At 45.6% G+C, this 20,275-nt stretch overlaps 1 protein-coding gene across 1 annotated transcript in view; it reads right to left on the reverse strand.

The window, feature by feature from the left end:
- kcnk10b (potassium channel, subfamily K, member 10b) overlaps positions 1-17,061 on the reverse strand; it is a gene marked incomplete at both ends in the record, with an annotated part of 38,095 nt that extends 21,034 nt beyond the window's left edge. Inside the window, 2 exons of the mRNA XM_083633046.1 lie at positions 6,506-6,915; positions 17,004-17,061. Coding sequence (XP_083489172.1) covers positions 6,506-6,915; positions 17,004-17,061 — 468 coding nt within the window. The remainder of the gene's footprint in view (positions 1-6,505; positions 6,916-17,003) is intronic.
- Positions 17,062-20,275: the final 3,214 nt, after the last annotated feature.

The following is a 20,275-nucleotide window of genomic DNA, read 5'->3' on the forward strand; positions in this document are numbered from 1 at the left end:
AGGCAGTTCGATATTCACTGGAGTGTTGAAGACGCTAACAGAAAATGGAGCCATTCGAGTGGAAACTGGAGCAAATGCCATGTGGTTAGTTTTCTCTTTGGGGTTACTACAGGAGGATCCACCGAGGCGCTGAAGTGACGCTCTTGCCTCTGCTATTCCCGTAACGTGCACAACATATAAAGCACATCAGTCCAAAAGGCTCTTTTTGCTGTCTTGGCAGCTGTATCACATGCTCGGATTTTGCTTTAAATACAAACTGTTGATTGACCTCTGACCTTCTCCAGGAACTATGTCCATGTGCTTCCTATACACTGCCCATTGGGTTCTCCTGTTGGTGACAAGTTCTTCCTTGTGTTATAAGCCCTCGCTCTCCAAGGAGAATAACCTGCACTGACACAGGATGGCCCTCTGTTTTCTTTTTGCTCTTCTTGTGTGCAGCTGTGTGGAACAATTAACGCACGGCCCTTCTGGAAAAGAGAGCTCGACTGATCTTAGGCCAGCTTTATTTTCTCCTACCCTACACACAAATCTAAACTTTTAGCTCAGCCAAGTGCACACCAACAGATCTCAAATCATATTTTCAATCCCACCTCCAGTTGTACATGTCAGTTTGATGTTGTGGCTTTAATTCTTGACCCATAATAATCCTGGGTGTGATATCCGACGGCCGTGTGAAGCACCGCTGTGCTCTGTGTGATAAGGTCAGACGGAACTGTGAAATGACTGATAAAGCTATGATGGGACTGGCTTGCTGCCTGGTCCGATTCACACACAATTCCTGGCTTCAGAGACACAGAAAGCATAAAACCTGCGAAGGCCGGTACAATAAACATGTGTAACCTAACCTTTTTAACAACAGCTGCATGTGCCCAGGTTAATCTCAAACACTCGTATCATCTCTCTTCCCTCCACCATAGAATGACTGAATGATTCATTTTTATATCTGCCGTCTCTCCCTTTTTGGTTGCACAGTAACTGCCTGGCATATTTCAAGACCTGAAGAGCTACGAAATTCTTTGTTAATTATGATAGAAGATGCAATGTGTGATGATCCTCCGCTGGTGGGTGGGGTCGTCATTAAGGCTGATTGAGCGCACCTGGGCCCGGTCTACTCATTGGCTTTCAAAACCTTTAGACTATAGAGAGACTATGGGATTTTTGAATTGTTTTTTGGCGCAATGCTTCAAATAAGGTCTCTGGGCAACGCAAGCTTAAAGCAGCTACGAGCAACTTTTTCGATTGTTATTAAACAGTATAAATTTAATATCAATGCATCACATCTTACCTCTAATAGTAGACGAGACCAACGCAGAGTAGTCTCGCTTGAAGCCCGAGTGAATCGGCCAGTGTTAGTCTGTCTGTGGCCAGGAAAGATCAGGAAGTGAAATGAAACGGTTTGCAGCAGCCACTTCGGCCATAACCACAAAATAACTTCCAAAAACCTGTTAGAATATAACGAGAGATGTTCGCGAGAGTATGCGTGGCGTTCACATTGTTTATGCTATGTTGCTAGGCAGCGCGAACGAGTGAAGGCAGGCAGCTGCGTTTCACTTCCGGGTTTCACTTCCGCGTTTATCCGGTCCGGCGGTAAGGAGAGAGAGAGAGAGAGCCCCCTGTTGACGCGAGTTTAGACAGACACAGACTTAATAATCATCTAAGGGAGCAATCTCCGATTCACACGGCTTTGGTCTCGGCTACTATTATAGGTAAGATGTGATGCATCAATATTGTAATTATACTGTTTAATAACAATCGAAAAAGTTGCTCGTAGCTGCTTTAATCAAACGCGAACCAGTGTTCAGCGGGATAATCTTCACACATGAGGACCACTTTCATGAGTTTTGAAGCGTAAATGCGAGCCCTAGAAGTAAAAAGCTTGTGCTAAGCTAATCCAGAACTACACACACAGTGTCGCATAGGCTTCCACGTCACATCACCACTCAACCTGGAGTGTTGTTAATGTGTGCGCTGCTGTGCACTAATTACCCCGGGCTGAACCAGGTGAGGGAAAGAGAATTTCCGTGTTCGTCCTTTGAAGTGATGACGTTATTGACGTACTGTATAATATCCCCGTCGACTCAACAGTGTAGTCTCATTTAGCCGTTTGCTAGCTAGCCGCCCTTTTAACGGCACGTAAAAGCTTCAAAACTCATAAAAGTGGTCCTCATGTGTGAAGATTATCCTGCTGAACACTGGTTCGCGTTTGAATAAGCTTGCGTTAACCACAGACCTTATTTGAAGCATCGCGCCAAAAACCCATTCAAAAATCCCATAGGCGAAAACAGTGAAGAACCGGGAGTGTTAGCATCGATGTTTTCCGGACTCATTCCTGCGGCTCTCTATTCAGTGTCACTCTCCCTACTCACCAATGCAAGTCTTGTGTGTAGTTTGTGTTGTCTAATTATTTCCCCTTAGTTTCAGTTAATAAATTATTGTTTTAACGTTTACTTTGGTGTATAGGTTGGAACAATGAAGGGCTACAGAACAGAGTCATAACAGAACAGAACAAAAGGTGCATCGGTGAGGAGATAGAGAGAATGGACTTACTGTAAGCCAAGGAGTACACCGGGCCCAGGTGTAGACCTACTTAATCAGCCTTAAAGGGATACGCCACTTTTTGGGGAGTTTAGCTCATTTGCCATTCTCCGCATTTGGATTAATATTTAATCGCGTGGTGAGTACCTGAAGCACAACATGTTTTTTGGCGCTATTAGATATGTGTTTTTGGTTATTTTGAACGGGTGTACCATTGGCATCCATTATATGGTGGTACTACTGCTTGGACAGTGACGGTAAAGGCATGGTGTACCTTGGTTATGTGGGGGGGATATGGCAAATGAGCTAAACTCCCGAAAACGTGGCATATCCCTTTAACGACGACCCCATCCAACAGGCTCCTGCAAGTCACAGAAACAGGAGAGTGGGAAGGTTGTCAAAAATGCAAACAGTTTTCACATCAGAAAACGGATATTTTGGACTTCACTATCTTATTACTTACAAATAAGACCATAGTGCAGTGACCATGAGTTTGTTTCCTTATTTAAAATGTTGTTAAAGCCTGTAATTTATTTCTTACTGTATTCCAATTATGGGTACAAACGCATTCATTATTGAGAGAGGGGCGTTCAGACAAACTTTTTTTTGTCGAAACAATCCCCCTTCCCATTGTAATTCAAAATGTAGGTTTTACTTCAATATAAGCAATAGAAATGTAAGGAAGTAATTCCAACATTGAGATATAGCCCTTATTCGCTAACCCTGGACGGCACCATATTGTTGACATACCGTCCTGCGCGCACACAGCGCTGCAGCTGACAACTAGTAACAGCCTTATTGTCGTTTCTGTTTCATTACAAAATAGCGATGGTAATGATACCAATAAAAACCCCACAGTTGTTATTTTGTATGCTGCCGACGGCAGCCGTTAATGCCTGTAATAAATAAACAAAAGAACGAGGTGAACAGACTTTGCTGTGAGGAGCTGTCAGAAAGTTTCACCTGTCTCAACTAACTATCCACACAACTCTCCTGTGCTGCTGACGTATCCTCAGTCTCGCTCCCTTCACGTCTGAGGACGGTAGAGATAGAAACAAACCACGGGGACTTTATTGCTGTCATTACTACAGCCATGCCTAACGCAGGTCACCATCCGAACACAATTGGAATGATACAGGTAACGCTAACAGCGGCTAGCTTCCTATAAACGCTGCTCCACATAGGCTGTCGCTTGAGAGCTGCTGCGTTATGTCGACAATATGGTGGCGGTAGGCGTGCCAGTACGTGAGTGACGTCAATCGAATAAGGTCTATAAAAAAAAACAATTTTGCTTCTACATAATTCTCAGCCCTTACAACAATAGCTCAATTGTATTTGGGAAAGACAATATATCGCCTTTCCTACATTTTCATTATCTGAGTTGGAACTACTGTACTATTTGTTTACACATGGATTATGGATTGGGCCTTTAGCTGCAACAAAATCAATACACAGCTTCAATACACAATATTTTGCTCGAGGCCAGTGTTAACACTGATAAAGATCATAGGAATTGAACTTATTTCATAGAAGGACAAACATCTAAAGAAGAAGACAGTTAATTGAGACAGTTAATTGTCCTTTTCTCCCTGGCTGCATACTGTTACATAACCAACACTGCTGGTCAATTACTACAGATAGTGTACAGTATATTTGGCAACAAATCTGAAGAGTCACTGCAGAGCATTATGGCTATCTCTATGGAGACCCTGGAGGTATTACTGTGCTTTCTGCTGAAGGATGGATACACCTGTAAGTCTCCCCATGACATTTACCCATCACCAAACATACAGAACACAGCCAGGCAGCTGGGGGGCAAAGAGACGTGTTTTCTGATGGAGCTGAAACTCTTATGATTTCCACTGTGGGAAGTACAGTCCTACTCAGATGAATTAGGATTATTAGTGGTATATGGATGTCAACACACTTTAATCAGGAGTTGGAATCACCTATATGATATATTTTCAAGCAAATGCCATTAAAAAGCTAATGACATATGATATGACATTATGAGTTTTATTTGCATGACAGCAATAATTTAGTAAGATAGGTGGAATTTGGAATTAAATGTAACTTCGTGGCATCACAATGGTTTGCTCATTATCATTTGTCTAATAAATAATAGACTAAGGTGTTTTTGTTGTTCAAAGTGGATGAGCGGTTGTTGTTGTTTATTACTGGAGAGTTATTCCTTCCTGTCGCTGTCACCTTAAAGACACAGCTACATAAACAGCCTGTTCTTGATAACAGTCCCACCAGTGCGGCGCTATTCACATGTATTTGCGTAGCTGGTCGCTTGGTGCTGCAGCTTGATTGGCTGTCTTGCTGTCTTTCTGTTTTGGATTGGTCAATTTCAAATTGGCCCCTCCTCTTGTCGCTGTCCGCCGCCGCCAGGTATCCCAGCATGCTTTACAAGGCGATGAGCGACGTATCCAATACAAAATGAATGGGCAGCAGCGACTCCCAGCGTCTAGACCGTCTAGATGTGAACAAAATCACTGTGGTGTGTAGGGGCTGTAAGGCTCAGAGAGATGCTGGAAGAGGAATGTGTAAAAATGCATTCAGAGTGTTTTTGGTACGACACCACACACACACAGCTTTGAATGGACCTCAAGACATAAAATAAAACCCAGGAAATAGAATACGGGACCATTAAAGTCTTCATTTGTTGAAGGACAATGTGGAGATAAAAGCAGAGTACAGATGATCTCCAAGATCAAGCGACTAGCTAATGAAAGCCGAATTAATGACCCATGTCATCTGCATCTATCAAAAGCAGCCTTATGACAGCTATAAAGGTCAGTGAATTTCTCCCCCTCACCTACTACGGTATATCATATTGATCATATTCTCTATACTAGCGGAATACCCATCCCATCCATGTGTGACTGGCCATTTAGTCAGCCCTCGCTCACAGAGTTGGCATGCAGCCTCTCCTCTCCCCCCCCAGAGGGTTTTCATAGTCCACTTCCCTGGTTGATTCCAACACCGCTCAGCTGTGCTCCTCCACTCAGGTGTCTTCATCAGTAGCTAACAAATGGAGCTCTCCATGGTGCTGAACCTGCATTCACTCATTTTGGCCACTAATTAGCCATTTTTGCCCATTTAGTTGGCACTAATTTACCTAATTCAAAAATCAGTGAGGTCACCCGCAGGGCTGCTCTTTACACTTCCTGAAAGAGTCGCATGTAAAATGGCATAGCTGTGGCCGAACACAATTTCTGCTCACACAGATTATTTATAGTCTATGTCACACACTCACACACAGAGACTTCGCATTCTCATTATAAATTATATCCACCTTATTTTTGAATGCCCCGCTGTAAAATAATTATAATTATTAATAATTAATAATTAATCATAATAATATTAATAATATTAACAATATTAATAATAATAATAATAATATTCATATGATTAATATTAAAATATTACAATTAATATTATTAATAATAATATTATTAATAATGAATAGCTTAATAATTACGCTCCGGTTTAGAACGTGATGATTGTTGTAGCTTGAGCATTTCCTCGTTAAAACTCAGACGCTGGGGAAAAAAGTTGCTTGTCACAATAAATACACTCGTTTGACGACTTATTTGAGGGAATGTAATAATTTTATCTATCACATCCTCTATTTCTGTTGCTCTTTGAACAACTCTGGATATTTATTCGTCAAAATGTTTGCCAAGCTGGACGCGCTACGGGGGTTTAGGGTAAACCGCTAAACCGGAAGTGAAACTGTGGGAGATTGTTGCTCACTTCACAGAGATCTACGGGCTAAACACTACAGTATGTTGTGTCTGTGTCAGCTACGTAATGGGGGGGGGGGGTTCTTGTCCTCTTCCCCTGTTAGATGCATCAATTCAACTGATGTAAACAAATGCAGTGTGTATCTCCTAGCTGTCAGATCAGCTGGAGGCAGACAACAAAAAAAGATTCTACTCATCACCTCTTCCAAGGGACTCACCTTGATGAGCGCCTCCAGCTCATCGGGCGTGACACAGGGGTGTTTGTGCAGGAAGGAGGCCTTCTCCATGGTGATGCTGGTCTTCTGGTCACTCTCGAATGGCTGCTCCAGCGCCCTGAACGCCAGCCCCCCGCAGACCAGGTAGAGCACCACCACCACGAACACAGCCACCACCGTCTTCCACTTCATCACGGAGTGGAGCGCTGACACGTCGTAGCTGGCGTCCATGCTGGCCACCACGCTGGCCGAGCGCGATGAGATGGAGAGGCGGGGGAGCGGGCAGTGACCGTTGGCCTTGGGGTCGCAGCCCATGGGGTTCTGCATGGTCGCCACGCTGGCCTGGACTAGACTGGACTTGGTCATGCCAGGCTGGACCTTTTTGGGGGGGACCAATTTGCTCTGGACCGCCACTGGGAAAAGGGAATGAGTGAGGGAGAGACGGAGAGAGGAGGAGGTGTGGGTTAATAATTTGTTTTTTCTTTGTGCTGGAGGACACCATGACAGCAGAACTGTGTCTTGTGAAAGTGATTCTGATGACTGGAGGCTGACATTTCTCACTATGGCTGATTTTTCTTTTCTTTCTTTTTGTTACAGTCAGGCTATGAAAGATGTGAGGAAAGAGATATGTTATCTTACAGTCTTTGATGCTTTAAGCCTTTAAATAAAATATGAAATATGAAATATGAAATATACAGGGCATTTTGGCCAATTTCTGGATGAATTTACAGGTCCATTGTCCTGATCTGTAATAACCACTTTGATGCAATAGACATTAACAGTTTAAATACATTGAATTCACAAGTTTTTCTCTGCGTTTTTTCAAATGTTTTTTTGAATGTACCTTAAATCTGGAGCATTAACAATAAATGCTATGCCCACAGCTATGCCCACAGTGTGGGCTATGCTGTGGGGCCCACAGCTATGCCCACGTGGGCTAATAGAGGATCTCTATGCAAAGCCCAGCCCAGCTCTCAGCAAAAACGACCATCAGCGAGGCTTCAGCTGTCCCAGCTGGCCTGCAGCAAGCTTCTCTGTCGGCTTGATACCTCACTGAGTGTTTCTTCAGCAAAGTGGTCTGAACGCATAAGAGCTCTTAGTATCCCAGTTCACAGCATGAAGAAAGTAGCTTTTCCATATAGGCAACTGTTGGCTCTTAAGTGAAATTAATATACTGTAGGCTGACTGTAATTAATAAACCAACACAATCTCACAAATAAGCTAATTGTGAAATAGCAACGTTGGTCCACGGTGCAAAACGGTAGTTTCACAATAACGGCTCTAAAATTGTTGAATGTGAACTTCACGTTTTGCTTCAGTCCAGCGTGTCGACAGTTCAGTCCACTGCTACTTCCTGGTTACAGAGCGCGCCCCGTGCCGGCGTGACCTCCGAGTCAACTCGTGGCTCCTGCGACTCCTGCAACCCCCGTGACTCGCTACCGGCCCAGACTTGCCACCGGGCCGACTCAATGATTAAGATTAAGCAACTAAAACAACTTGGTTGGGTTTAGGCCAGGGGTTCCCAAACTTTGCTGAGACCCCCCTGGCGGCCCCCACTTTAGAAACCACTGGTTTAGGCAACTAAAACAATTTGGTTAAGGTTATGGTTATGGTTTGGGCTGCGGTTAAAAACGGGACACGGCTCTCTTGCGATGAGAAAGTTGCAAGGCGAGGATGCTGCTCGAACTGCAGAACTAGGCTACCAATTCTATGCTTTGATACCAAATGAAAAATAGACTTACAAGCACTTAAAATACTCTGCACGTGCAAGTAAACCTTTACAATATTAAAATACTCTGCACATGCAAGTAAACCTTTACAATATTAAAATACTCTGCACGTGCAAGTAAACCTTTACAATATTAAAATACTCTGCACGTGCAAGTGTAACCGAGGTGAATCTGACACAACCCCGGGAACGAGTGTCAGTGACGGCGCGCCAGGCTGCAGCAGAGGAACGAGACGAAGTGCTGAAACGGCCAGGGCGCGCGGAGGCCAAGCCGTTGCTGTCCATGGTGCTGGACAGTCTTCCCGCGTTGAGCGGCGCAGCGGGAGAAAGCGGCCTATTAGAAAACAGTGACATCAGCTCTTACTAATTCTGTGATTGTCTGCACCTGGTTGGCCGCCTATATAACCCTCTCTGCTTTCAGACCCCGTTGCTGATCGTTGTTTCACTGCTGCTGTGTCACCGCCTGTTCCTGTCCGAGTGCTCCTGTGAACCGTTCTGGACTAAACCCTACCTTCTGGGAAACCGGGCTCCAAGCCTCTGGACTGAACTTGCTTGCTTCTGACTTAAGTTTATTGTCGGTCATCCGACCCTGTTTAAGTAGTTTCTCAGTTCCTTGTTTTCTTTGTGAATTCTTGAAAATCAGTAAAAGATTTAAAACTGATTATTGACTTTGTCGTCTCTGCTCATGGGTCCAATACCACAGCATTACAGTACGATCAGCCTAAAAAGAAATGGACCCAGCAGAGACAGAACAGTTACGAGTAACGCTCCACATGCAGACTTTAACTTTGGGCGAACAACAATCGCAGATACGCTCATTAGAGGTAAATCTCCGAACCCTCTCCCAATCCATAGAGGGGTTTGTTCCTGCACTTCGTCAGATCCAGGAGATCACAGCGCACCAACAGGAGATGAGGACGGCACTGGAGGCCATCAACACGGCACTACAGCCTTCAGTCGTTCCTGTCCCTGGCCTCGTCTTGCCGACTCTCGCTCCCACTGACCCGCCTGTCGTAACTCGCTCTCTCGAACCAAACCTGCCACCTCCAGAAAAATATGCAGGTAATCCTGAGACATGTAGACAATTTCTTGTGCAATGCGAGTTGGCTATAAATGCCCAGCCCCTTAAATTTTCTAATGAACTGGCAAAAGTATCATTTGTTACACAGCTCTTGTCTGGCCCTCCTCTGGCCTGGGCAACCGCCCTCTGGGAGCAACAGTCACTGGCGTGCCAGAGCTTTCATGCTTTTCTGACAGAATTACGCCGGGTTTTTGACCATCCTGTGACGGGCCAGGAGGCAGCAAAACGGCTGTATGCATTAAGGCAGGGGGGCGAGACGGTAGCGGAATATACCATCAAGTTCCGTACGTTAGCAGTGGAGAGTGGCTGGAACGTTCCATCACTCCTTACAGCGTATCAACAAGGTCTCTCTGAGGACATTAAAGATGAGCTGGCGGCGCGGGAGCAACAAGACAATCTGGAGGAGCTGATTAAACTGGCCATTCGAGTGGATAACCGAATTCGAGAGCGGAGACGCGAGAAGAGGGGCAGAGCCTTTCTGGGACCGCCCACTTTCCAGTTTGGTTCACGCACATCGACCCTCTCCCCCGAGGAGCCCATGCAGATTGGAGCAGCGAGGCTATCGGTGGAGGAGCGAGCGCGTCGCATGAGGGAGGGGTGTTGTCTGTATTGTGGGGAGGGAGGGCATTTCATCGCCCACTGTCCCAAACGGGCAGTAAAAGACGGGACCCGCCAGTAGAAAGAGGGCTACTGACGGGTCGTGTCTCTGCGTCCACCTTCCCTCAATCCCGAGTCATCCTGCCAGCTACAGTTTCCTGGGGTCCACATACACAGAAAATAAAAGCGTTTATTGACTCCGGTGCGGCGGGAAACTTCATTGATAAAAGCTGGGTTAAACAGTGGGGGGTTCCCACTTGTCAACTGGAGGAGGCCATGGACATTACGGCTCTAGATGGACGTCCCTTGGGGTCGGGTAAGGTCCAACACTGTACTATGCCTATTACATTAATTGTGGAGGGGAGACACCGGGAGGAGATATCCTTTCATATCACTGATACACCTGTTTTCCCCTTAGTGTTGGGTTATCCCTGGCTGGTTAAACATAATCCTCACGTGGACTGGGTGTTAGGCTGTGTGGAAGAGTGGGGTCCTTTGTGCCAGTTTTCGTGCTTGAAAACTCCCGAGGAGGCAGCTCGGTGTGTGGAAAAGAAAGAAAATAAACCCATAGACTTAACCAATGTGCCTTCGGAGTATCTGGACCTCCAGGAAGTGTTCAGCAAGGGGCGAGCCACTGTTCTTCCTCCACATCGCCCATATGACTGTGAGGTAAAGCTGTTAAAAGGGGCTAGTCCACCCAAGGGACATTTATACTCTCTCTCGGCCCCCGAAACCACAGCAATGGAGAAATACATTAAAGAGGCATTGGAGATGGGCTTTATTCGAGCATCTAGGTCTCCTGCATCGGCGGGTTTTTTTTTTGTGGGAAAAAAAGACGGTTCCCTCCGACCATGCATAGACTATAGACACTTAAATGATGTAACAATTAAAAATCATTATCCTCTCCCTCTATTAGCCTCTGCCTTTGAACAGCTGCGGGGGGCTTCCTTCTTCACGAAGATCGATCTGCGGAATGCCTACAACCTCATCCGCATACAGGAGGGGGATGAATGGAAAACGGCGTTTATTACGCCCACAGGACATTACGAGTATCTGGTAATGCCATTTGGCCTGGCTAATGCGCCAGCAGTATTCCAATCCCTCATTAATGATGTTCTCCGAAACATGCTCAACAAATTCGTGTTTGTATATCTCGATGATATTCTTGTCTTTTCACAGACCTACATGGAGCATGTACAGCATGTGCGCAGAGTGCTAAAACAACTGTTGCGGAATCATCTATTCGTCAAACCAGAGAAATGTGACTTCCACGTCACCACAGTCCCGTTTCTGGGATACATCCTCTCTCCTGCTGGAACATCAATGGACCCAAACAAGGTGCGTGCAGTGGTGGAGTGGCCGCAGCCTATCTCTATAAAACAAGTTCAACGTTTCATGGGTTTTGCTAACTTTTATCGAAGATTTATCAGAGGTTTCAGCTCTATTGCAGCTCCCATGAATGCTCTCACCAAGAAGCTTCCCTCTCGGTTCAGCTGGAATCCCCAAGCAGAGGAAGCGTTTGCCAAACTGAAGCAACTGTTTACCACAGGTCCTGTTCTCATTCACCCAAATCCAGCCTTACCTTTTGTGGTGGAGGTGGATGCGTCAGAGGTGGGGTTGGGTGCTATTCTCTCTCAACGTTCTCCTGCAGATAACAAGCTTCATCCCTGTGCGTTTTTTTCGAGGAGGCTTGATTCTGCAGAGAGAAATTATGACGTGGGCAATCGGGAGCTGTTGGCGGTGAAGGAGGCACTGGAGCAGTGGAGGCACTGGTTGGAGGGCGCTGAGCATCCGTTTGTCGTCTGGACTGATCACAAGAATCTAGCCTACATTCGCAGCGCCAAGAGACTGAACTCTCGCCAAGCCAGGTGGGCCCTTTTCTTCAATCGTTTTGATTTCATTCTGTCATACCGGCCGGGTAGCAAAAACACAAAGGCCGATGCTCTCTCCCGCCAGTTTGATTCCATAGATCAATGTGTCGAGCCCGAGCCCATCCTGGCTCCAGCTCGAATCGTCGCCCCTGTCCTGTGGGGAATTGAGACAGAGGTGAGAGCGGCGCAACAGACTGACCCTGAGCCCGTCGGCTGTCCGCCCAGTCGCCTCTACGTGCCTCTCGGGATGCGAACCCGGGTGTTGGAATGGGGGCATTCATCTCGCCTGGTGGGCCATCCAGGGGAAAGGCGTACCCTGGAGTTTATCACCCGGAAGTTCTGGTGGCCAACGGTCCGGGGAGATGTATCCTCCTTTGTGGCAGCATGCATCACATGTGCCCAGCAGAAAAGCCCGCGTCAACGTCCTGCAGGTCTGTTATGCCCATTGCCCATCCCACGACGACCATGGTCCCACATATCACTTGACTTTATTACTGGCCTACCCCGGTCGGGAGGGAAGACAGCAATTTTAGTGATTGTAGACCGCTTTTCCAAGGCGGCGCGATTCATTGCATTAGCCAAACTTCCTTCAGCACGAGAGACTGCTATGTTGATTCTTAATCATGTGTTTCGAGTGCATGGTCTCCCACAGGACCTAGTTTCTGACCGGGGCCCCCAGTTCGTCTCCCGCTTTTGGAAAGCGTTCTGTTCTCTCCTGGGGGCTACGGCGAGTCTCTCTTCGGGCTTTCATCCCCAGTCTAATGGGCAGACGGAGAGGGTGAACCAAGAATTGGAGACGACATTACGCTGCCTGGTGGCCTCCAACCCCTCAGAGTGGAGCTCGCAACTCCTGTGGGCAGAGTATGCGCACAACACTTTGCAGTCCTCCTCCACGGGGATGAGCCCGTTCCAGTGTCAGCTGGGCTACCAACCACCACTGTTCCCGGAACAAGAACGAGAGGTGGGGGTCCCGGCAGCAGCCGAATTCATGCGGCGCTGCGCTCAAACCTGGAGAACGGCCAGAGCGGCGCTGTTACGGGCCAGGGCTAGACATTCCACACAGGCGAACCGGCGACGAAGGCCATCGATCCCTTTCCGGCCAGGGGATAAGGTCTGGCTTTCCTCAAAAGACCTTCCTCTGCGGGTGGAGAACAGGAAGTTGGCTCCGCGCTTCATAGGCCCATTCGAGGTGGAGGCACAAGTTGGACAAGTTTCTTACCGGTTAGTACTTCCTGTTTCCATGAAAATTCATCCGGTATTTCATGTGTCTCTACTAAAACCTGTGATTTCCAGCCCTTTGTCCCCCCCTGTTCCGCTCCCCCCTCCACCTCGCTGGGTCGATGGGGGTCCTGTCTATACAGTAAGGAGGATTCTGGATTCCCGCCGTGTGCGTCGGAGTATGCAATACTTGGTCGACTGGGAGGGTTACGGGCCGGAGGAGCGATGCTGGGTGCCAGCACGGCACATTGTGGACAAGACGCTCATTCAAGACTTCAAACGTGCTGGTCAAGCCGTGGGGTCGCCAGGTGGCGTCCCTAGGGAGGGGGGTACTGACACAACCCCGGGAACGAGTGTCAGTGACGGCGCGCCAGGCTGCAGCAGAGGAACGAGACGAAGTGCTGAAACGGCCAGGGCGCGCGGAGGCCAAGCCGTTGCTGTCCATGGTGCTGGACAGTCTTCCCGCGTTGAGCGGCGCAGCGGGAGAAAGCGGCCTATTAGAAAACAGTGACATCAGCTCTTACTAATTCTGTGATTGTCTGCACCTGGTTGGCCGCCTATATAACCCTCTCTGCTTTCAGACCCCGTTGCTGATCGTTGTTTCACTGCTGCTGTGTCACCGCCTGTTCCTGTCCGAGTGCTCCTGTGAACCGTTCTGGACTAAACCCTACCTTCTGGGAAACCGGGCTCCAAGCCTCTGGACTGAACTTGCTTGCTTCTGACTTAAGTTTATTGTCGGTCATCCGACCCTGTTTAAGTAGTTTCTCAGTTCCTTGTTTTCTTTGTGAATTCTTGAAAATCAGTAAAAGATTTAAAACTGATTATTGACTTTGTCGTCTCTGCTCATGGGTCCAATACCACAGCATTACAGAATCAGCGCGGATTCCTCGTGAGTCACGAGTGGTAGCGAGTGGATTGGTTGAACTCACTCCCCAGCATAAAGGCATGTTAATCAGCTAGCTCTCTTGGTGGAGTGGTTAGTGTCTTTGATTCCCAAGCCGAAGGTCGGCGGTTCGTACCCACCCCTGGACAAGCCCTTAACATGGGTTGCTTGCTGCAAGTACCACCTACACAACGCCCTTACACAAGTAAACCTTTACAATATTCAAGTACTCTGCATGTGCAAGTAAACCTTTACAATATTCAAATACTCTGCATGTGCAAGTAAACCTTTACAATATTAAAATACTCTGCATGTGCAAGTAAACCTTTACAATATTAAAATACTCTGCACGTACAAGTAAACCTTTACAATATTAAAATACTCCGCACATGCAAGTAAACCTTTTCAATATTAAAATACTCCGCACGTGCAAGTAAACCTTTACAATATTAAAATACTCTGCACGTGCAAGTAAACCTTTATGATATTAAAATACTCTGCATGTGCAAGTAAACCTTGACAATATTAAAATACTCTGCACGTGCAAGTAAACCTTTATGATATTAAAATACTCTGCACGTACAAGTAAACCTTTACAATATTAAAATACTCTGCACATGCAAGTAAACCTTTTCAATATTAAAATACTCCGCACGTGCAAGTAAACCTTTACAATATTAAAATACTCAGCACGTGCAAGTAAACCTTTACGATATTGCTAAGACGTAGTGAAAAACAGCATCCTCTTTCCGGGGAAGGCAGGATTCAATTTCTCTAAGTGGGATAAGTGCCGGTTTGGGTCATTGGCTTCTGAATGGCCTGCCGCCTGTATAATAAATGTTTGCGTGCTGGAGTAGGTCATGCAAGGTCACGGGCAGCGCCAAGGAGGCAGCCAAATTTAGATCCTTTTATGTATATAAAAGCATTGTATAAGCCATTCAGAGCCACCGCCTTCGGAGCCACCGCCTTCACGGAGGACCCCACTTCTCTTCAATGGGAGAGAATTGAGAGGCTCAGAGCCGTGGGCGGAGCCTGCAGTCTACAATGATGCAACTCCTAATGGAAGAAGGGGGGGGATTTGTTTACTAAGACAGTGGTTCTCAACATGGTGTCTGGGGACCCCCAGGGGTCCTTGAGAGGGTTCCAGGGGGTCCCCAGCAAAAAGGGGGGGTCATTTATTTTCACTATTCCATCCATAAGTAACACGATGACAGAGTGTGTGACTATTTTGGTCATGGTTTCATACTTTCTGTAATAAAACATGTCTAAAAGCAAAAATCTTATCAGATGGGCTTCCGTGGTTTAATTTGTGTCAGTTTAGGGGTCCTAGATGTGAAAAAGGTTGAGAACCACTGCTGCAAAAACTCTCTCACACACACACACACACGCACGCTCTCACACACACACACACGCACGCACACGCACACGCACACGCACACACACACACACACACACACACACACACACACACACACACACACAATGATCAGTCAAGGGCATCCAGGAAGCATCTCAGCTCTCTTCCAGCCAGGAGCGATGAATCTTGTTAGTTCATCCCTTGACTCGTATCATGACTGAATCAATTATGATCAGCAAACTGATGTCACACTGCGGGGCATAGGAAGATTCAACGCCAGCACTTTGAATTTATATTCCTTTCCGGGCGGTAGCGAGCTATTTTTAGCGCATGAGATGAATTAGAAAAAAACTGTGGGTAGGAGGGGCTGGGAGGTGAAGTAGAGGGACTTTGACTGTATGTGCAGGCATTTTGATGGACGCAATAGAACATCTACTGGCATAGCTTTTCCCTCTTCCCAATGAAAATCAGGGCCGAGTCCATAAATGACAACGACATTCATTGCTTTTCATATAATCTTGTAATTGAGCGAAATTGAATAAATCAACCAGTCAGTGCAAAGAGTGCTGGATATTACATTCCTACAGCAGCAGAGTAGATTAACATTATTCTGTGTTGTTATTATTATTTATTTATTTATTTTTGATGATGATGATAGGCTGGGGTGGAGATGCTGACTGTTGAATATCTCACACAGTTTATTGTGGCACAGTTATGCTGGGAGTCTGGGACATTAAAATATTCAGTTTGTCAGTAATAGCCTACCAGCTGTAGCTATATGTGAACACAATGGGGAGAGCATCAAACAAAAAGGAATTATAAAATCCGTTGGCTCAGTATGGCTCTGTGCCCAGAAATTCCCAATGGTCCACAGAGGTGGGAGGCGTGCACCTCCCCAACTGTGCCGAACGAATCAGCGTCAAGGCAGCCTGACTGCAATAAATACAACTTCCGGTAAAAAATAACAACAATCAAAATAAAACCCTTGTTGTTAACGAACACGAGTTGCAACAATTCACATCATTAGGCCGACGATAATGTAGAAAACAGTTCAAAGGCAAAATGTCCATGCATTTAGGCTATTTGGAAACTAATAGCCTGGCTAATCCAAATTCACATCCAGGAGGACCAATGTTCGGGTAGGCTATTTGGACGCCAAGTTAGCCTATGCAGCATATCCAGGGTTATTTTAACTTTGAATTTAGTGATGATGAATAGGCTACCTGCATGTAGGCTACCTGATAGGCTATAGAACATTTAAATCACTTATTCAGACAATCAAAGAGGTTAATATGATTAATTGTTTTCTATATCACTACCCTGACCCCTTACACTAGCATTTTTATTTTCCCCAAAAGCGCAGATTGAGATTGTACGCTTTTATTTTGACAGCACTTCTGGTTTTCCTCTGTCTATTTTCTGTATCTTGACGCAGCTGTCTCTCCCTCCGCTCCCAGCAGCGCTGCCCGGCTCCGCTGAGCACAGGGAGGATGGAGAAGAAAGAAATATACACTCCGTCCCAACCGCTTTGTCTTGTATTAATGCTCGTCTTTGCATTACACCAGAAAACGAGAAGAAAATAAACAAAATCAAGTTACTGTAAGCTATTTAAATAGCCTAATAAATTACATAAAAACAGTTTGAGCAGTTTGATCATTTAAAAGAATCTACAAAGCTATTTATCTGAGGCACAAACTGGTCTCTCAAAGAGCACATAGGCAGTCAGAAGTGATGATCAGATCAAATCAGTAGGCTATTTACCAACCTCCTTGTTCTGGGTCCCAATTAACTTGTTTCCGTGGGGTTTCTAGTGGAAATTTCATTGTTGTTGTTCTCAAAAAAGCTGATCACAATTCAACGGTGTTTATTTAAAAAAAATCTGGAAAAAGCCAATTATTCGGGGATCTTCCCTCATATCTTCGGCACATCTTCATTTCTTGAATAGTGAGTGGAAATTATATGAGGGGAATAAAAGCGAGGCAAAGGCTCATTGTCTGGTTCAGATGTTCCCCCTCCTTTTTTCCAGCCTTGCCATGGACGCGTGGTGTTCGCTTGACAGATTCAGATAGGCTATGAGACGTTTCACCGAGCTGTTGGACCGGTTGGTGAACAACCACATCACATCACTCACACACTCACACACTCACACACACCAGTGGTCCTGTCCAGAAACACAACAGCGTGCAAACGGACAACTTTACGCACGCATTTCGCCGATATCAACAGGGGGAAAGAAAGATGCTTTCCATCAGCACGTCATTCTCAAAGCGCTGCTGCCGCTCCATATCAATTACACCTCGCATAGATATGTGCAGGACATTTTCATGCATTTTGCATTTGTCTGTCTAATCGATTTAGGCTAGGACCTACATCAATTGAATACTTACTCCTTTTTTTTGTTTCTCCGGTTTCTCCTCAGAATTATCCTCTCATCGTTTGGCAACCGGCGGCGGAGCACATGGCGCAGGGGTGCCTGCTGCCAGTCAGAAATGTAGCCTGTTGTCAGTGGCGGACTTAAACCATTACATCATTCACAATATGGGGAAACTGTGCATTAGCCTCTTAAACGTCAATAGCTAAAGACAAGTCATCTCTCCTTTTAAACCAATGTGCATTATCATTTACTCATATGGATGGCAATTTAGTTGGCTGTGGGAGCAATTTTAAAACATGGAGAGCTGATTAGACCACCTTGTTTTAGTTGTTTAGCCTCTAGGCTACTGGAAATATAGGCCCATAGATTTTTGTAATTTATGCACATCTTAAACTTGAACTTGATAGAGAACATCATTATAGTTGCAGGTTTTCAAGTTTGTTTTTAAAATATTGAATGATGATTGACAACAACAACAAATCAGCGGTAGCTGGTTAAAAAGGTCTAAAACTAAAGCATGTGAACATGAGTTTGTATAATTTTGAGATAGGTTGAGGGGGAGGGTTGCACACTGTCTACAAGAGGACTAAATTGTGATCACAGGCTATCATAAGCATTTTTGGCCAGTTATATGAATGTGTAATAAATATAATAAAATAAAAAATAAAGGAATCCATAGAATATTGAACAAACTAATACATTTTGAATTGGCTCATGGTGTAAATGTGCTGTCCAAAGTCTGTGGCTTGTCACATGACTGTCAAATACATCACAATTCATGTAAGTGGCACAAGGTCAAAAGGTCTTTCAAACAATAGAAGGAACAAGGCAGAATTAACAATATGCTGTTGACAGAATGTTCAAATGAGGAACATGTTCAATTTAATCAGATTTTCTATATTTTGCGCTCTGTGCTTTCCCACATTGGTCAGCTTTTCACACTGCCACATTATTATAAATGGGGGGATTTTGATGGTAGTGGCTCTCCGGCCAGATGTTATTTACACACTGATCTGAAACACACATGCCAAGTCCATTCATGACTCTGTAATAAACAAAACGCCAGCCATCTCATGTTTATTCATAAATTTGGTGCAGCTGCCAGGACTTTAGGACCCAGAAGGTATAAAGAGAGGGGGGAGTTTAGGCCAGTAGCTGAAGTCCTGGGAGAGAGTTATGTAGATCTTCTCAATTAAAGTCAAGGCATTTTCCTACATTGTTATTAGTCGCAATATTTAATGTAATTACTTCTAATGTCTCCTTATTCATTGTGCCAGGAAGAGAGTAAATTTCAATGTATGTGGGGCGTGTCTAAATAATCCTGTTGTAGGGAATGAACAGAACATTTAAGACAATATGAGTGGGTTTGTCCTGCAGTAGTGGGCTTCACCCTGACTCCACCTGCTTCACCCTTTCAGTCGAATATTCAAACTGGTTTGTCCAGAGAGCTGTCTGTTTCTCCAGAGAGCTGTCTGTCTGTCCAGAGAGCTGTCTGTCTGTCTGTCTGTCCAGGGAGCTGTCTGTCTGTCCAGAGAGCTGTCTGTTTGTCCAGAGAGCTGTCTGGCTGTCCAGAGAGCTGTCTGTCTGTCCAGGGAGCTGTCTGTCTGTCCAGAGAGCTGTCTGTCTGTCCAGAGAGCTGTCTGTTTGTCTGTCCAGAGAGCTGTCTGTCTGTCCAGAGAGCTGTCTGTTTGTCTAGAGAGCTCTCTGTCTGTCCAGAATTTCAAGGCAGACCATTGCTCTGATCGCCTGCCAAACTTGCCAAAACACTTTTGAGGGTCTGGAATGAATCTGTTGCGTGTGGGAAATCTACCCATGGGGGCACTACTGCAATATTTTACGTTTTTAGGCCTTCACAATCACAGAGCCATTGTGACATCATCACATCCCTTCCCTATTTCCCACTGATGATGTCACCGATGATGTCATTAATGATGTCACTATTGCTCAGTGACATCCCTGATGACATCACAATTGCTTGAGTGACATTGCTGATGACATCATCACTGATGGACAGAATGTAGAGAAAGGAGGCAGTAATGCAACATAAAGGATGCCAACTGCCATAAAACACCACAGAAGAAGAATCATCACTTATGGCATTCACTGATTACATCAGTCACTATGACATCACAATTGGCTAATCTGCCTGTGGAGATCTCTCTCTGCTTTTGTCAGCTCAACATGGTCAACCCAGACATACCTGAGGCCTTTCAACTGAGGGCCTGGTATGAGCAGGAGGGTTAGGCTCTAAGCAGCCAATCCCTGACAGAGATGAGGTCATCGGACAGCGGAGCAAGTGTCAAATGGAAAACACTGAGCGACACTAAGGATGATGTCATTCTATTGATGATGTCATGTCATGCGCCACAATTGTCAAGTGCATGTCATACCCACTTATGATGTAGATGATGGCATGAGCTGACATGAGTTTAGTCACACCTGCACAAAAAAGTGCCCCCATGGCGCATCATCCCCAGAGTCTCCACCCTAGAATGTCTAGTAGCCTAATAGTAAGCTAGTAGGTTAATAGCTTAGTATTGCACAATAGTAGCTGTGGTAAGTTTCACATTAAAATAATTTCGAACTGTACATTAGGCTACATGACCTGGCCAAGTTATGCAATTAGTTTTTTATTCAGTAGGCTTAGGCTCTAATTCTGTTAA

The sequence above is a fragment of the Poromitra crassiceps genome, assembly GCF_964638095.1.
Source record: "Poromitra crassiceps genome assembly, chromosome: 3".
Taxonomy (NCBI): domain Eukaryota; kingdom Metazoa; phylum Chordata; class Actinopteri; order Beryciformes; family Melamphaidae; genus Poromitra; species Poromitra crassiceps.